At 39.5% G+C, this 16,082-nt stretch overlaps 1 protein-coding gene across 5 annotated transcripts in view; it reads right to left on the reverse strand.

Moving 5' to 3' along the window:
• The window catches only part of LOC113569406 (NACHT, LRR and PYD domains-containing protein 3-like), a 429,360-nt gene that overhangs the window by 23,266 nt on the left and 390,012 nt on the right, over nucleotides 1–16,082 (reverse strand). For all 5 annotated transcript variants that reach the window (XM_081711252.1, XM_081711249.1, XM_081711237.1 and 2 more), the window contains one exon: nucleotides 3,285–3,455. In XM_081711252.1, the coding sequence (XP_081567378.1) occupies nucleotides 3,285–3,455 (171 nt within the window). The remainder of the gene's footprint in view (nucleotides 1–3,284; nucleotides 3,456–16,082) is intronic.

Raw genomic sequence — 16,082 nt, forward strand, 5'->3', positions numbered from 1 at the left:
TAATACACAAACAGAAAATATTGTTGGAAGACACGCAGAGTAGTGATTATGGAGAAATAAACACTGCAGTAGTGATTATGGAATAATGAACACTGCAGTATTGATTATGTTGGCATGAACACCGCAGTAGTGATTTTAGAGGAATAAATCACTGTAGTATTTATTATGGAGGAATAAGCACTGCAATGGTGATTATTGGAGGAATGAACATTGCAGTAGTGATTATGGAGGAATAAACACCACAGTATTAACTATGGTGGAATAATCACTGTAGTATTTATTATGGAAAAATAAACACTGCAGTAGTGACTATGGAATAATGAACACTGCAGTATTGATTATGGAGGAATGAACATTGCAGTAGTGAATATTAGTGTATGAACACTGCAGTACTAATGATGGTGGGATGAACACTGCAGTAGTGATTATGAAGGAATGGACAGAATGCAGAGAGCAGAATCTTTTACTAGTGTTTACATTCCTGTGCTCACACTATGAGTCACTGATCATGAAACATTCTCCTCTGCCTTTGCTTTTCCCAGTGAGGTCCCGAGTTCTGTCTGTGTGATGCACCGAGAATCCTGGAGGCTTAATAGCTGAGTCAGGGACCCCATCAGTCAGGTGTGTGTGAGGCAGACCCCATCAGTCAGTCAGGTGTGTGTAAGGCAGACCCCATCCGTCAGTCAGGTGTGTGTGAGGCAGACCCCATCAGTCAGTCAGGTGTGTGTGAGGCAGACCCCATCAATCAGTCAGTTCTGTCTCTCTCACATACACAAATAACAGATCTGTCTGTCTGTCTGTCTGTTTCTCTCTCTCTCTCTCTCTCTCTCTCTCTCTCTCTCTCTCTCTCACACACACACACACACACACACACACACACACACACACACACACACACACATACACACAGATAATAGTTCTGTCTCTTTCACACACACAAATAATATATCTGTCTGTCTCTCTGTTGTGGTGACACACTAAAATGGTCTTAGAGCACAGAGGAATTTCAGGGTACACAAGTTAATACAGTGGTAAAACCACTATTATAGTGTATAATAAATTACATACTGTTTAATTCCTTATCAGATTATGACATTCACATGAGGTCAGGCAGGGAATCATTAATTAACCCATAAGATTACAATTTGAATAAATCTTCACCAATAAATCAAGGGTGTGGGTTACATAAACATGAATATTATTACCTGAGAAAGGTTTCATTTCTGTCCAGCACTTAATATTTTATATCACTTACAAGTATCTTCAGTTCTTTGATTCATCCCCTCGAAAAAGGTTGTATTTCAAGATTCCAAAAATTCTACTTGTGGTTATAATTCTATGTGTGGTTATATTTCTACATGTAGTTATATTGCTACATTTGGTTATAATTCTACATGTGATTATAATTCCTAGTGTATCTGAATTATGTAGTATCACATGATGAATTATGGGTGCAGAAATGTCTGATCTAAAGTTCTGATGTAATTACAAAACAGCACACATGCTATGCACCACATACACACACATACACATACACACACAATATCTCTACTTCACACAACTAATTTATTCACTAAAATCAACCATTTACATTAACACAAAAAAAAACCCCAACTAAACAAGTCAGCAGACCTGTGGCGCTACAGTGAGAGTGGACACAGCTGACACTACAGCAGAGCTGTGGGGCTACAGTGAGTGTGGACACAGCTGACACTACAGCAGAGCTGTGGGGCTACAGTGAGAGTGGACACAGCTGGCTCCTCTGTCTCTGTCTGCTGTGTTCACTCTCTTCCATGTCCTCCTCCTGGACACTTTCACCATCAAGTTCTTCTGTCTTTTCTCTCTCCTGCTGTCTTCTTACTAAAGAAGGTTGCCATGGCAATAGCATTACTCTTTCTCTTCATCCTGGTTGTTTTCTGTCTCTCTATACTAACTGTAAACGAACAAGCAGGAGTATTTTATATTCTAGCCAGTTCCTTAGATTTAAGGAAGCTAACATTAGCCTCATTAGCTTTGTTACAGTACATCAGGCACCCAGTGTGACACACACACACACACACACACACACACACACACACACACACACACACACACACACACACACACTTCACTCCTTATCTCCTCCTAATCTCCTGATTACTGAGTCTTGTGTGTCTTTCTTTCTCTCTTGTAATTAAGTCCACAGGTTTATTCGTCCAGTGCTGAACATTGTTCCTCACTACTGTGTTCAGATGTCCTGAGTTTACTGTCAGCTGTCTGCTCAGTTTCTCTCTCTGCTGACTCCACGTCTTCTACCATCACTGTTCTATTTTTGTTTGATGTCTCTGGCTTGATGAAAAAATTAGCAGCCAACATTCACTCCTAAGTCAAGCTAATATGACGTTAGCGTGAGGTATCTAGGTGTAGTAACCAACATTATACTGTAACTTGGCAAGCTTAAGGTTACTAATATTAGCCAGCTACATGTTTCATAAAAACACCTGTGGAGAGAGATCACAGGTTTATCTTAAGTAATAACCAATAAACCTTTTAGGTCTATTGAATGAATATTAACTTGTTGCGTTCTTTCCTCCAGCATGGCTGTCAGTTCAGCTCATCTCAACATGTGTTGAACACACATTGTAAATCATAATGAGAACAGGGTCTCCCACCCAAAAACACAAGGGAATCATGTGATTGTAAAAGTGTCCTGCAATGTGCCCACAACCTCAATGGTTCAGCTTTAAATGTTTTCATTAAGACTTTAAGGGCTTTTATTTGCAGAGAGATTAGAATGACTGATGTTTACAGTGTTTCCATACATAAACTAGATAAAATCACTCAGTTTCAGCTGAAAATCTTACATTAGAACGCTTCATTTTACAACACAGCTGTTGGAGTTTCTGAATATATATCAAAAATGCAGCTTGTGGACAAAATGCCAAAGCGCCTAGTGGAAGCAGCATTGTAATAAATACACCTGTACACGTGGACAAGGACTCATCTGTGTCTTCTCTTTACAATGTTATATTTCTCTTCTAGACTTGAATATCTGTTCATGCATCACAAATGTAACTCTTTGTCTCCACAGTGTGGTCATGCAATGAAATGTACTGAGGTTTCAACAGAAAACTCTATTTAGAAATATTTAGAGAAGAGAACTTTATAATATAATATAAAAGTGTAAATTTCCTTGCATTGCCTTGTCTGGCAATGTTTGTTTAATACTGCACTATAAGGGAGTTGACACTGACCTTTTTAAATTGGCTCTTTATTTACATTCAAGAATAGTCACAGAAACTCACCTGAGAAACTCCAGTTTACAGTGTGAACTCTTCAGTCCAGCACAGAGCTGCTCCACTCCTGAATTCTGCAGGTCATTATTATTCATCTCCAGCTCTCTCAGTGAGTTTTCTGTTTGTAGAACTGATGTGAGAGATTTGCAAGACTCTTCAGTGAGACCACAGCCAGATAGTCTGTAAAAGAGTAAATACAGTAAATAATGTAGTTCAGTCAGAGGATGATGAATTAAAAGAACTGAACTGCTAATAAAAATTTAAAGAAGAGCATGAAAGGTCTGGAACACACTGGTACATTTTCAGCCTTTTAATTTTACAAACACAGCAACATTTCAACACTACTGTGTCTTCATCAAAGACAAAATGGACAAAGACATGACAAATAACATTCATTAGCAACCTAAGACAGGTGAACAAATAATGGATGGTTGGTTCATAAGTCAGTGAATGGCAGTTACCATAATCAGAGTCCAAATATCAAAATATCCCACCCCTAACACCATAACAGGAAACAGAACAACGTAGATCTCATTCAATGTTTCACAAATACAAATACACTAATATACAAAAAGAAAATATTGTTGGAAGACATGCAGAGTAGTGATTATGGAGGAATAAACACCGCAGTAGTGATTATGGAGGAATAAACACCACAGTAGTGATTATGGAAGAATAAACACTGCAGTAGTGATTATGGAGGAATGAACACTTCAGTATTGATTGGACAGAATGCAGACAGCATAATCTTTTACTAGAGTTTACATTCCTGTGCTCACAATATGAGTCACTGATCATGAAACATTCTACTCTGCCTTTGCTTTTCCCAGTGAGGTCCTGAGTTCTGTCTGTGTGGTGCACCGAGAATCCTGGAGGCTCAATAGCTGAGTCAGTGTGTGTGTGTGACTCAGACCCAATCAGTCAGTTAAGTGTGTGTGAGGCAACTATCTCATGTCTGCTGTTGACATGAAATGTGCCCCTGGAGTTTGTCCTTCATGGACTGTATGTGTGCAGTAAAATACTGGGGAGAAGAGGACCATTCACATGTTGTTTCAGTTGGATCATAACTTCGACTCACAATATCGCTACTTCACACAACTAATTTATTAACTAAAATCAACCATTTACATTAACACAAAACAACCCCAACTAAACAAGTCAGCAGGCCTTTGGTGCAACAGTGAGATTGGACACAGCTGCCACTACAGCAGACCTGTGGGGCTACAGTGAGTGGACACAGCTGACACTACAGCAGACCTGTGGAACTACAGTGAGAGTGGACACAGCTGACACTACAGCAGATCTGTGGAGCTACAGTGAGATTCTTTCAGTGGAGTTCTTTCCTCCAGCACGGTTATCAGTTCAGCTCACCTCAACATGTGTTGAACACACGGTGTCAATCATAATGAGAACAGGGTCTCCCACCCAAAAACACAAGGGAATCGTGTGATTGTAAAAGACATTTTGCAAAATTTCTGCGCTCAGGTGACCAAAAATGCAGCTTGTGGACAAAATGCCAAAGCGCCTAGTTGAAGCAGCATTGTAATAAATACACCTGTACATGTGGACAAGGACTCATCTGGGTCTTCTCTTTACAATGTTATATTTCTCTTCTACACTTGAAAATCTGCTCATGCATCACAAATGTAACTCTCTGTCTCCACAGTGTGGTCATTTAATGAAATGCAGTGAGGTTTCAACAGAAAACTATATTTAGAAATATTTAAAGAAGAGAACTTTATAATATAATATAAAAGTGTAAATTTCCTTGCATTGCCTTGCCTGGCAATGTTTGTTTAATACTGTACTATAAGGGAGCTGACACTGACCTTTTTAAAATGGCTCTTTATTTACATTCAAAAGTAGTCACAGAAACTCACCTGAGAATCTCCACCATCACCAGTCTCCTGTTATATACAGAATACAGTGAACAAAACCACCGTCATCAGTCTCCTGTTATATACAGAATACAGTGAACAAAACCACCATCACCAGTCTCCTGTTATATACAGAATACAGTGAACAAAACCACCATCACCAGTCTCCTGTTATATACAGAATACAGTGGAGCTGCCACAGAGCTGTCTGTGCCATAACAAGCCACACATAAAAAGGGGCATATGTAATGGAAGACAGATAGTCACTGAAGATGAAGATGAGGATAACACCATCCTAACTGTGAACATTTATCACAAAGGCACCATCATGTTTCAAAGCAGTGAGGCCTCTGCTCTGTTCAGGAAAAATTTACCTTTATCAGAGCAGCAGCAGAGACTGAGAGAGTAACTGAGGAGGAGGAGACTAGTAGCCACGTAACCCAGGGTTCAGGGGAGGGACGCGAAAACACCTCACAGACCAGCACAACACAGGCCAGACCAGCACAACACAGACAAATGGAGATCACGGTATTCCAGCAAAGAGAAAGTCTTTCTCTCCAGGAAGCTGAGACAATAGAATTCAAACATCTTCTTCTGTCCAACCCACCATCCAACGAACCCTCCCAGCATCTCAAAGATCAGCTGGACCAGTTAAAAACTCACTGCTGGAACTGAGCGGAGAAGTGTTGGCGCCCCAGAAGGACATAGCGGCTCTCAGGAGGGAGCTCAGTGCAGTCAGAGAGAAAGTACAGCTCAGGGACAATACCATGATCACCCTGAAGGAGGAGCTACAGAGACTAAAAGAGAGGAGCTACAGCTCAGGGACAGTAGCATGATCACCCTGAAGGAGGAGCTACAGAGACTAAAAGAGAAGTACTACAGCTCAGGGACAGTACCATGATTACCCTGAAGGAGGAGCTACAGAGACTAAAAGAGAGGAGCTACAGCTCAGGGACAGTAGCATGATCACCCTGAAGGAGGAGCTACAGAGACTAAAAGAGAAGAACTACAGCTCAGGGACAGTACCATGATCACTCTGAAGGAGGAGCTACAGAGACTAAAAGCCAATCAGCAGACCTCTGATTCTGCAGAGCAACACTAAATCAACTCTGAACCACAGACTGCCACACTGAGCCCCATCCGGTCCATCCACACTCAGTCAGATAAAAAACCCAATACAAATATTCCTCCAGATGCAGGCATAGTCATTTTAATTGATTTGAATGGAAAATTCTTAAACGAGGAACAGCTTTTCCCAGGATCTAAAGTTGCAAAAGTTTGGTGTTCCCGAACCAGCAATGCCCTCCAGCTTCTTACACATGCCATCTCAGGTAATCCAAGACACCTCATTATCCAGAATGACTTGATGGCGCAGCAAGAGTGTAGCAGAGTGTGTAAGAAGAGTAGCACAGACCTCCACAGAGACCTTCCCCTCCTCCAAAATCACCATCTCTACCATCCTGCCCAGTAGAGACTTCCATCCAGCTACAATCCACAAGATAAATGCAGAGATCTCCTGTGGATATGCACTGTTGGCTAAAGTGCACCTGGCACACCACTCCAACCTCAGCATCCACAGCCTTCATGACCACGTCCACCTGCACAAGGACACTGTGAGCATCTCTGCCAGCTGCCCAGCAAGCCATCCACAGTAAAGTACACCTGCCATCAACACCCACCCCCAAAACACAGCCCAAACAGTAGACCTACGCCTCTGTAGTACAAACTCCACCCTCCACAAACACTACAGAGATGGAGAGATCACACAGATGCTCAAACTCATATGCAACAGACTGCTGAGCTAATTCACAATTCATTAATCAACAAATAAATAAATAGATAAATGATTTAATAAATAAATAGACAAATAAATAAACATCGCTGTTTATAGGTTAGTCATTACACCATCTTAATATGTATGTTTATATACATGAATTGTACATATTTGTACATATAATAACAACATAATCCTTCATTTTTACAGGTTTATCTCACTTTGAATCTGTTTGTATTTGTGTTTTTCCTTTCATACTTCATTTAAATAATGAAACCATTAACTGTCTTTCTATGGAACATTCAAGGCATAAAATCATCCCTGTTTGGGTGCAAAAGTATAAACACTGAATTCACAAATAACACAAAAGATAAAGACATTATAAATCTCCATGAAACCTGATGTAAATCTGATGTAAATCTGATATAAATCTGATTCGGTGACTCACTGTCCTTTAAACTACAAGGAAATCCTCCTCCCTGCTGTTACACTCCCTGACATTAAAAGAGGGAGAGATTCAGGTGGAATCACTATCTGGTAGAAATCAGAACTATCAAAACTCATAATTCCTCTGAAATTAGAAAAATCACTGAAATACAAACAATCAGATCAAGCCAAATTATATCACTTCAAAAACAAAACTACATCACCCACTGGAACACACAAACACAAGTACAAAGTAAAATGCAGTATTAACTGGCTAAGAAACAGAACACTGTAGCAGACGACCTGCTCAAAGTGACTGATATTAAACACAGAACCATGTTGACAAAGTCCAGACTCAGTTAACACAGCCTGGCGGTCCAGACCAGCCAATATAAGACATCAGTGTAACAAAGACACTGTAGAGAGCTACACTTTCTCAATGAATGTGAAACATTCAACCAAATACATCAAATATACTTTACAAAATTAGAAATGGTCCACCACAACTTTAAGTATCTATGGAACACTGACAAACAGGTCAGTGTGTTAGGAAGGATGAAGTGTTCTGCACTTTCTCACTAATATATATGCACATATATATCATACATATCACACATATATATTTGCACACTGGTCTAGATACTATTAGGCTGTAGGTATCTCATTAGCTAGCACTACTATTAACAGCATCCTCCTTATTCTGTATCAAATGGATTCAAATACATATGAAGGAATCAACATTAGCCACGGTGGCTAATCCCTGATTACTATGTTATTATCCACGTAATCCTCCAGAAGGTTTAATTGAAGTGATTCACCATTTACCCAAGACTTTTATCTAAACAATTATTTAGCTAAACTAAAGCTAACAAATATCTAGAATCACAGATAGTTATATTAATGTTTATGGGGAACTGGATACCAATTATTTTAATAAGCAAATCAAATTCTCAGAGAATTAATCAACTTTTCGATCTACCTGACACAAAATATCGGATTTCATCACAATAAAACTGTTTCTTTCAGTCCATCTCGTGATGTCCTGGCCTTAGTCCAACACCTGACACAGAGGCCTTCAGAGGCCTTACACTGAAGCCTGCAGAAACCTTTTCTCTACATAATCCAGTTTACTTTACACTCATTCTTCTGTTTACACTATCATTAAGTGCAAAACTTTATTACATTTCTGACTTTATTATATTATTGGTAAGTTATTACACACATTTGGTTCATTGTGCTCTGGAGCCATGTATGTGAGCGGCTAAGAGTGCTAAAAGAGCGCTCACAGCTACAGCTGTTCACTGTGGTTAGAGGAGCCTGCACAGTCTGTCTCAAAGATGGGAACATTAGAGCATCCAACAGTTTCTACACCGCTTGAGTGTCTGGAATTACCTAAATCTCAGCTGTGCTGGGCGTCACACATTCTCCATATAGACAGTCCACAACAAAGCCTTCCATTACTTTGGGCTGCTTTCTTCTTGGTTCAGATGTATCATCTATGTGGTTTTCCTTAGAGAACACCCTAGCTCTCCTATAACGTTCTTCTTCATGCTTGATGACCAATTAACGAGGGCCAGAAAATTGGAAATAACAGAGCCTCTGTCCTCTACAGACATTATAGCACACATACCAGATTCTTTTAGTTCTGCTACTATATATATACTCAGTGACCTCTGGAGAACAACAGTAGATCATTTCATTCTGTGATCCAATGGAACAGGAAGTAGTTTCTGAGGGCATGCGGTGCTTCTCCAGAAAAAGGCAAAATTTAGTAGTTAAGTTCACAGACTCAAGAAAATTCCCTCTGTTACTGCTGCGTCCTGTCTCTCTGTTACTGCCTGTTACTTACCAACAATTACTGTCCATACATATACACACACAGCAGCAGACATACATACACAGAGCAGCAACCATCACTGGACATACATGCACAAAGAGCACCAACCATCAGGGGATATACACACACAGAGCACCACCCAACACTATACAAACATACATTCAAAGAGGACAATTTAGAATATCCAATCAACCTAACTTCCGTGTTTATGGACTGTGAGAGGAAACCAGAGATCCTGAAGGAAACCTACACAGATAGGGACTGGAACCCAAGACTCTAGTGCTGAGAGAAACAGGGAAACTCAACTCAAATAGGGACTTAAACCCAAGACCCAAGTGCAGACAGAAACTTCACTGAGGGAGGGACTCGAACCCAAGACCCTAATGCTTCTTCTTCTTCTTCTTCTTATTATTATTATTTCTTTATTTTTTACTACTAGTTGTACTACTAGTTTATTTTTTTACTACTGTAAATGTAACTCTTTGTGGTCACAGTGTGGTCATTTAATGAAATGCAGCTAGTTTCACCAGAAATGTATTGTCTGGATCTATATATCTTTGTCCTGCAGTGCCTTATTTTAACTCTGTTAATGTTGCACTACAAGGCAGTTTTGTCATTTCTTTAAAGAAGAGGACAATCACATTTGATAAATTGTGCACCATAATGGTTCCATTTGAGAATGAATTAACAGAAACTCACCTGAGAATCTCCAGTTTACAGTGTGAACTCTTCAGTCCAGCACAGAGCTGCACCATTCCTGAATTCTGCAGGTCATTATTATTCATCTCCAGCTCTCTCAGTGTGTTTTCTGTTTGTAGAACTGATGTGAGAGATTTGCAAGACCCTTCAGTGAGACCACAGCCAGATAGTCTGTAAAAGAGTAAATACAGTAAATAATGTAGTTCAGTCAGAGGATCTACAGACAACACAAAAAGAGTTTATGATAATGAAAAGATATTACTAATTGTATGTGTGTGTGTATGTGTGTGTGTGTGTGTGTGTGTGTGTGCATGCACAAAATATGAGACACAGGTCATGAATGAAGTCCATGTATTTCTCTTCAAACAGAATGGTGCCACTTGATGGAAGAGCTGTCATGATGGTGGCATCACCTGTGTGATGCCATTTCCTGTTTTTGAAATTCCTTCACATGAATAACAGTTTAGGCATTCCAATCTTTACTATTGTCCTATTGTTTATTCATTTTCTGCAACTGCATATGATTCTGATATCAACAATGTCTACAAGTCACAGGAGACTACTGGACCATTCAAAACTTGCTGATGCAGACAACTAACCAAAGCTAAGTGTCTACTAGCTATCTAGTATTTGTGTTTCACCATGACTTCAGTCATTTGTTGCTTGTGTTGAGTGCAGCATGTTCAGATTAATCATTACTGATAAATGTATCTATGAGAAGTGCAGATTAATCATTAGTGAATAATCTACACTTCTCAGTTACATTTATCATTAATCATTAGTGATAAACATATCTCTGGTTACAGGAGACTCTCAGCTTCAGTATGTAAACTACAGAGCTCTGGTTATACGAAAATAAGGTAATAAAATGTGTTGGGGTAAAGGCCAATCGTTATTCTGTATTTTCATGAGGTGATCTGTGATCTAATTATAATAGGCTTTAAAGCTCTCTGTAGCAGGTGCAGAGAGGTGCAAGACTGTCTGAAAGCATGAATAATGTTTCTGTGGTATCTTAAGGTCAGAGACTTTTTGGGACTCTAAGTGCAGAACTGAGGCTCTGATACAGGCTTCTGTACAAGTCTAAGGCAGATTACTCTGAACTGTTCCCGTGAGAAATAACTTCATTAGTGTTGAAAAAGATCTCTGTTTTTAAAAGACTTGAAAGCCTCTTTGAGAGTTCTGTGGCTAAGTAAGGTTCATTATCTTACCACAAGGGCAGAGTGATACTGACCTGCCACATCATCTTGCAGATGTTTGGTGGTGTGAGTTGAGATCATCTTTGTTTAAAAAAAAATCTTCCAATGGGATATAATGGTGTCAAGTTTAACTTGCATAATGATGAATCTCAATTTGCATATATTGAATAATGTATGTTTGAACATAGTGGTGGAGATGTCAAACACTAGTATGTAAAGAAGGTGGGGTGATTATGTAATCACTTCTGAAAACTGTATAAAAATATGTGTTGTGTGGGACTGTTAGACATATTCTGGACTATGCCTCATTTGCAACATTGAGCTCAGAATAAAGATGGGACCGGCTATTCTCTTCAAACGCACCCACACCGTCAGCAGTAGGGTTATCAGCACCAGCTGATAGATGGCCCAGAGCTGCGTTGTTCTGTGACCAGGGTCTGAATCCACACACGTGCACCGTTATAGGTAAGCAGAAGTCCTGTTTGAAACATTCTGCATAGGTGGTATTAAGACCTTGTCCACAGAATTTTGTAGTAGGTCTTGGGCGTCTTAAAAGTGCAGACTGAGAATTGACTGATAAAATATAAAAATAGCAAAAAAGAGTAATAGTTAGAAAACCAGCTGGTGAAAATGAAAATGATTTCATAAAAATATTTTTGCAAACGGAAAATGGTGAGAAAAAAAGTGCTGAAGAGATAAATGTTAAATGTTGTATGTTCCAGTTGTTTTTGTTTACATGTGGCCACAATGAGTGAAGTAAAGAAAATGTGCAGAGAAGAAAAAGAATAAAGAAGAAGACAGAATAAAAGAAAGAATAAAAGAAGAAAGAGAATAAAAGAGAAGAAAGAGAATAATAGTAGAGCTAAAACAGCACTAAGAGATAAATGTTCAATGTTTTGTCTGTAAAAACGGTTTGTCTTGATGTGGCTATCGTGAGTTGATTAACAAAAATACCGTACAAATATACGACATACCAGCATAACAGTTTTTTTTCAGGTTATAATTAAGATTATTGTGGTATGGTTGTATAGGGCAGAGGTCACTCATTTTAACCACTAAAGGAAGTGAATGGATACGCAGACAGATCTATTTAAACGTGATTAATATCATCTAATTATAAAATGCGTACACGCAAAATATATTAATGAGGTTTTAGTAATAAATATAATAAAGTAATGGATGGAGGTACAGTATATAAAACCGGTGACAGTTACAGCAGTAGAGAGTGTACATATTACGGACACATTAAAATAGTAGCAGTAGGAGAAGGTGGGATTAAAGTATTACAGGATAAGAATATAAACAATGTGAGTGGCGATTAATAGAATTTTGGAATAGTGTAAAATTTTAATTTACTCAAATAAGTTATGGTTAAGTCAACATATTAATAATTGATGGAATTCAGCGAAGCAAATTAGAAAATAATCATATGGATAGCAATTTGTTAAGTGAGACGCAGGGAGCACGAACACATTTTTGACTTGAGAAAATATATAGAAACTCTGCAGGTGTGGAGCGTTGGCAGTGGCTAGAGTCAATAAATCTTAAATTGTATCAGCTGACTGTCTTAATTTAGGTGAAGCTGAGGCTGCATTTCCTCATCTTAGCTTAAGGGAAAGAGTAAGGAGGATTTGGAAAATAATCTGTTGGCTGAAGTGCTTAATTTATTGTTGTCTATCCAAGTGCCTATAAGAGCAACAGTTGGATTGGAGCACTTACTGTGGAAACCGTTTGAACCACTAACATTGATGATGGGAGGCAGCGAAAAGGGTTAAAGATTTTTGTAATGACAGACATGAGGAACAGATGATTATGGCCTTCAGTAGCTCAGAAACTCCACCACACTTTCTGCTCTGCTGTGTGCTGTGTACTGTCTCTCTGTTACTGCTGCTCTGCTGTGTGCTGTCTCTCTGTTACTGCTGCTCTGCTGTGTGCTGTGTACTGTCTCTCTGCTACTGCTGCTCTGCTGTGTTCTGTGTGTTGTCTCTCTGCTACTGCTGCTCTGCTGTGTGCTGTGTACTGTATCTCTGTTACTGCTGCTCTGCTGTGTGCTGTCTCTCTGTTACTGCTGCTCTGCTGTGTGCTGTGTGCTGTCTCTCTGCTACTGCTGCTCTGCTGTGTTCAATGTTATGCTTGGGTCATTTGGTATGTTTGGTTCATCTTGTTCATTGCCTTATCTTTTGCAATCTTGGTTAGCCTGGTTCTTTACACTGATAATTCTCTACCTGGTTAGTGTTTCTTTATGCTTTATCTAATAATAATTCTTCTGTACTTCAGCAATTCCTCACCTCATTTCAGGCTAAACTGTACTACTACATGGTGTTTGGACTGATAAATAGACTTGTACTGGGTAAGTAAATACTAAACTTTACTACAACATGGTGACTGGAATGATAAATAGACTTGTATTTGGTGAAATAAATTCAAAATTTTTACCACTGGTGTGTTGTTTGCAGTGTTTTTTGTTTCACTTTAAGCTACATGTGCTGCTAGGCTGTTACTAGAGTTTATTTGTCTGATACATTTAGTTCTTTCACAATGAAGAACTCCAGTCACCTGTCTCATCTCACCTGTCCCATCTCACCTGTCCCATCTCACCTGTCTCATCTCACCTGTTCCATCTCACCTGTTCCATCTCACCTGTTCCATCTCACCTGTTCCATCTCACCTGTCCCATCTCACCTGTCTCATCTCACCTGTCTTATCTCACCTGTCCCATCTCACCTGTCTTATAAATTTAATTACATGCTCAGTTTCTTGTCCCACTCTAGTGTGGTGACTTCAACACACACAGTGTTGTTCCCTCATCTATGTTCCCTGAAAAAGAAGCAGCAGCCAGTTTACACACAGCTACTCTATCAGAACCACAGACCCCTGGGTTACTGCACTGGGTGCAGGGGAAGGGGAGGAGGTTAAGACAGGACAGAGCACCACCCATCACTGGACATACATACACACACAGAGCACCACCCATCACTGAACATACATACACACATACATACATACAGAGCACCACCCATCACTGAACATACATACACACATACATACATACAGAGCACCACCCATCACTGGACATACATACATACACACACAGAGCACCACCCATCACTGGACATACATACATACATACACACACAGAGTACCAACCATCATTGGACATACATACATACATACACACACAGAGTACCACCCATCACTGGACATACATACCGAGCACCAACCATCACTGGACATACATACACATACACAGAGCACCACCCATCACTGGACATACACATACACAGAGCACCACCCATCACTGGACATACATGCACACAGAGCACCAACCATCGACATAGATAGATAGATAGATAGATAGATGGATAGATGGATAGATAGATAGATAGATAGATAGAACCAACCATCCCTGGACATACATACACACACACAGTACCAACCACCACTGAACAAATACATTCAAAGAGGACAATTTAGAATATACAATCAACCTAACTTCCGTATTTATGTACTGTGAGAGGAAACCAGAGACCCTGGAGGAAACCCCCACTGACACAGGAAGCATTAATTTGCATAATGATGGATCTCAATTTGCATATATTGAATAATGTATGTTTGAACATAGTGGCGGAGATTTGAAACGCTAGTCTGTAATGAAGGTGGGGCGATTACATAACCACTTCTGAAAAGTGCATAAAAATGTGTGTTGTTTGTGATTGTTAGACATATTCCAGACTATGCCTTGTTTGTAATATTGAGCTCAGAATACAGATGAGACTGGCTATTCTCTTCAATTAATTCCAGAGTCTGCATTTTTATTTTCTATTTAAAGTTTACTTAATGAAATTACTGGAATGTGGGAAAAATCTAGGAATGACAAGACTCATGTTTAGTACGTGATCTAAAGACCACTGGTACTTGAATTAACTGTGAAATGCAGTAATGCCCCTAGTGGGCCTGCCAGTGGGCCCACCGGTGGGCCCAAACTGGCATACTTAAATCACTTGATTTAAGTGCATTTATCAACATAACATTTCTTAGGACTAATACAAGTACCTGCTTACCAACTTTCAGCTGTCTACATACATCTGTTTGCCAGAAATCCCACGCCGAATACACCATGTTTTTTTCTGGTAAATTTCCATAACAGTTGTGCCAGGCCTTTTAATTGGCCTTTTAACCCCCTTATGCACCAACGCCCCCTAGCGGGCCAGTGGGCAGGCCCAAACTGGCATGCTCAAATAAATTACTTGATAACATCAAATATACTTAAGGACAGTACATTTATTAACATAACATTTCTTAGAACTAATACCTGCTTACCGATTTTCAGATGTCTACATGCATCCGCTCGCCAGAAATTGCACACTGAAGACACCACATTTTTCGGGTAAAATTTCCACAAAAATGTGCCTGCCCTTATAAGTTGCCTTTTAAAACATTCTTCCGGTATAAGATAATTTCAGATTTTGTCATAGTAAATTCAATTACCATCAAAACAACTACGTGACATGTTTAAATGGCCTACAGAGTGTTAGTAAGGTTCTTTAATTGCATGCTTAGTTCTTTGCGTAAAAACAAAGTTTTTCTTTCGTTTCGGTTCCTTTGTAACAAACCCAAACTACGCAAGCCTTTGGTTAACTGAAAATGCATGCTACTGACATAAAACTGTTGCTGAATAGAGCATTAGACCCCCCCTTTTCTATTTTATATTGATTTCTATTGACCATTGACGTGCCATTTTCTTGGAGTGACAGCAATTCTCACCTATGTGAAGGGGAAAGGGGCGGATGACTAGCATATACTTCCAGGTGTTTCCAAGTGTTTCTATGGCCATCCGTGTGATTGGCAGCTGATTCATCAAATAGAGGAGGCTTAGACGAAAACGTAGACCCCTCGGTCGCCTTATTTAGTCATCCCTTTAATGTTTAAAGGCCTGCGTACTGTGTACTGTTGTTAGCAGATAGCATAGTGCATCAGTTTGGTGCTGTTTGGCACTGT

This window comes from Electrophorus electricus, chromosome 1 (genome assembly GCF_041902795.1).
Source record: "Electrophorus electricus isolate QZ-2024a chromosome 1, ASM4190279v1, whole genome shotgun sequence".
In the NCBI taxonomy this organism is placed as follows: domain Eukaryota; kingdom Metazoa; phylum Chordata; class Actinopteri; order Gymnotiformes; family Gymnotidae; genus Electrophorus; species Electrophorus electricus.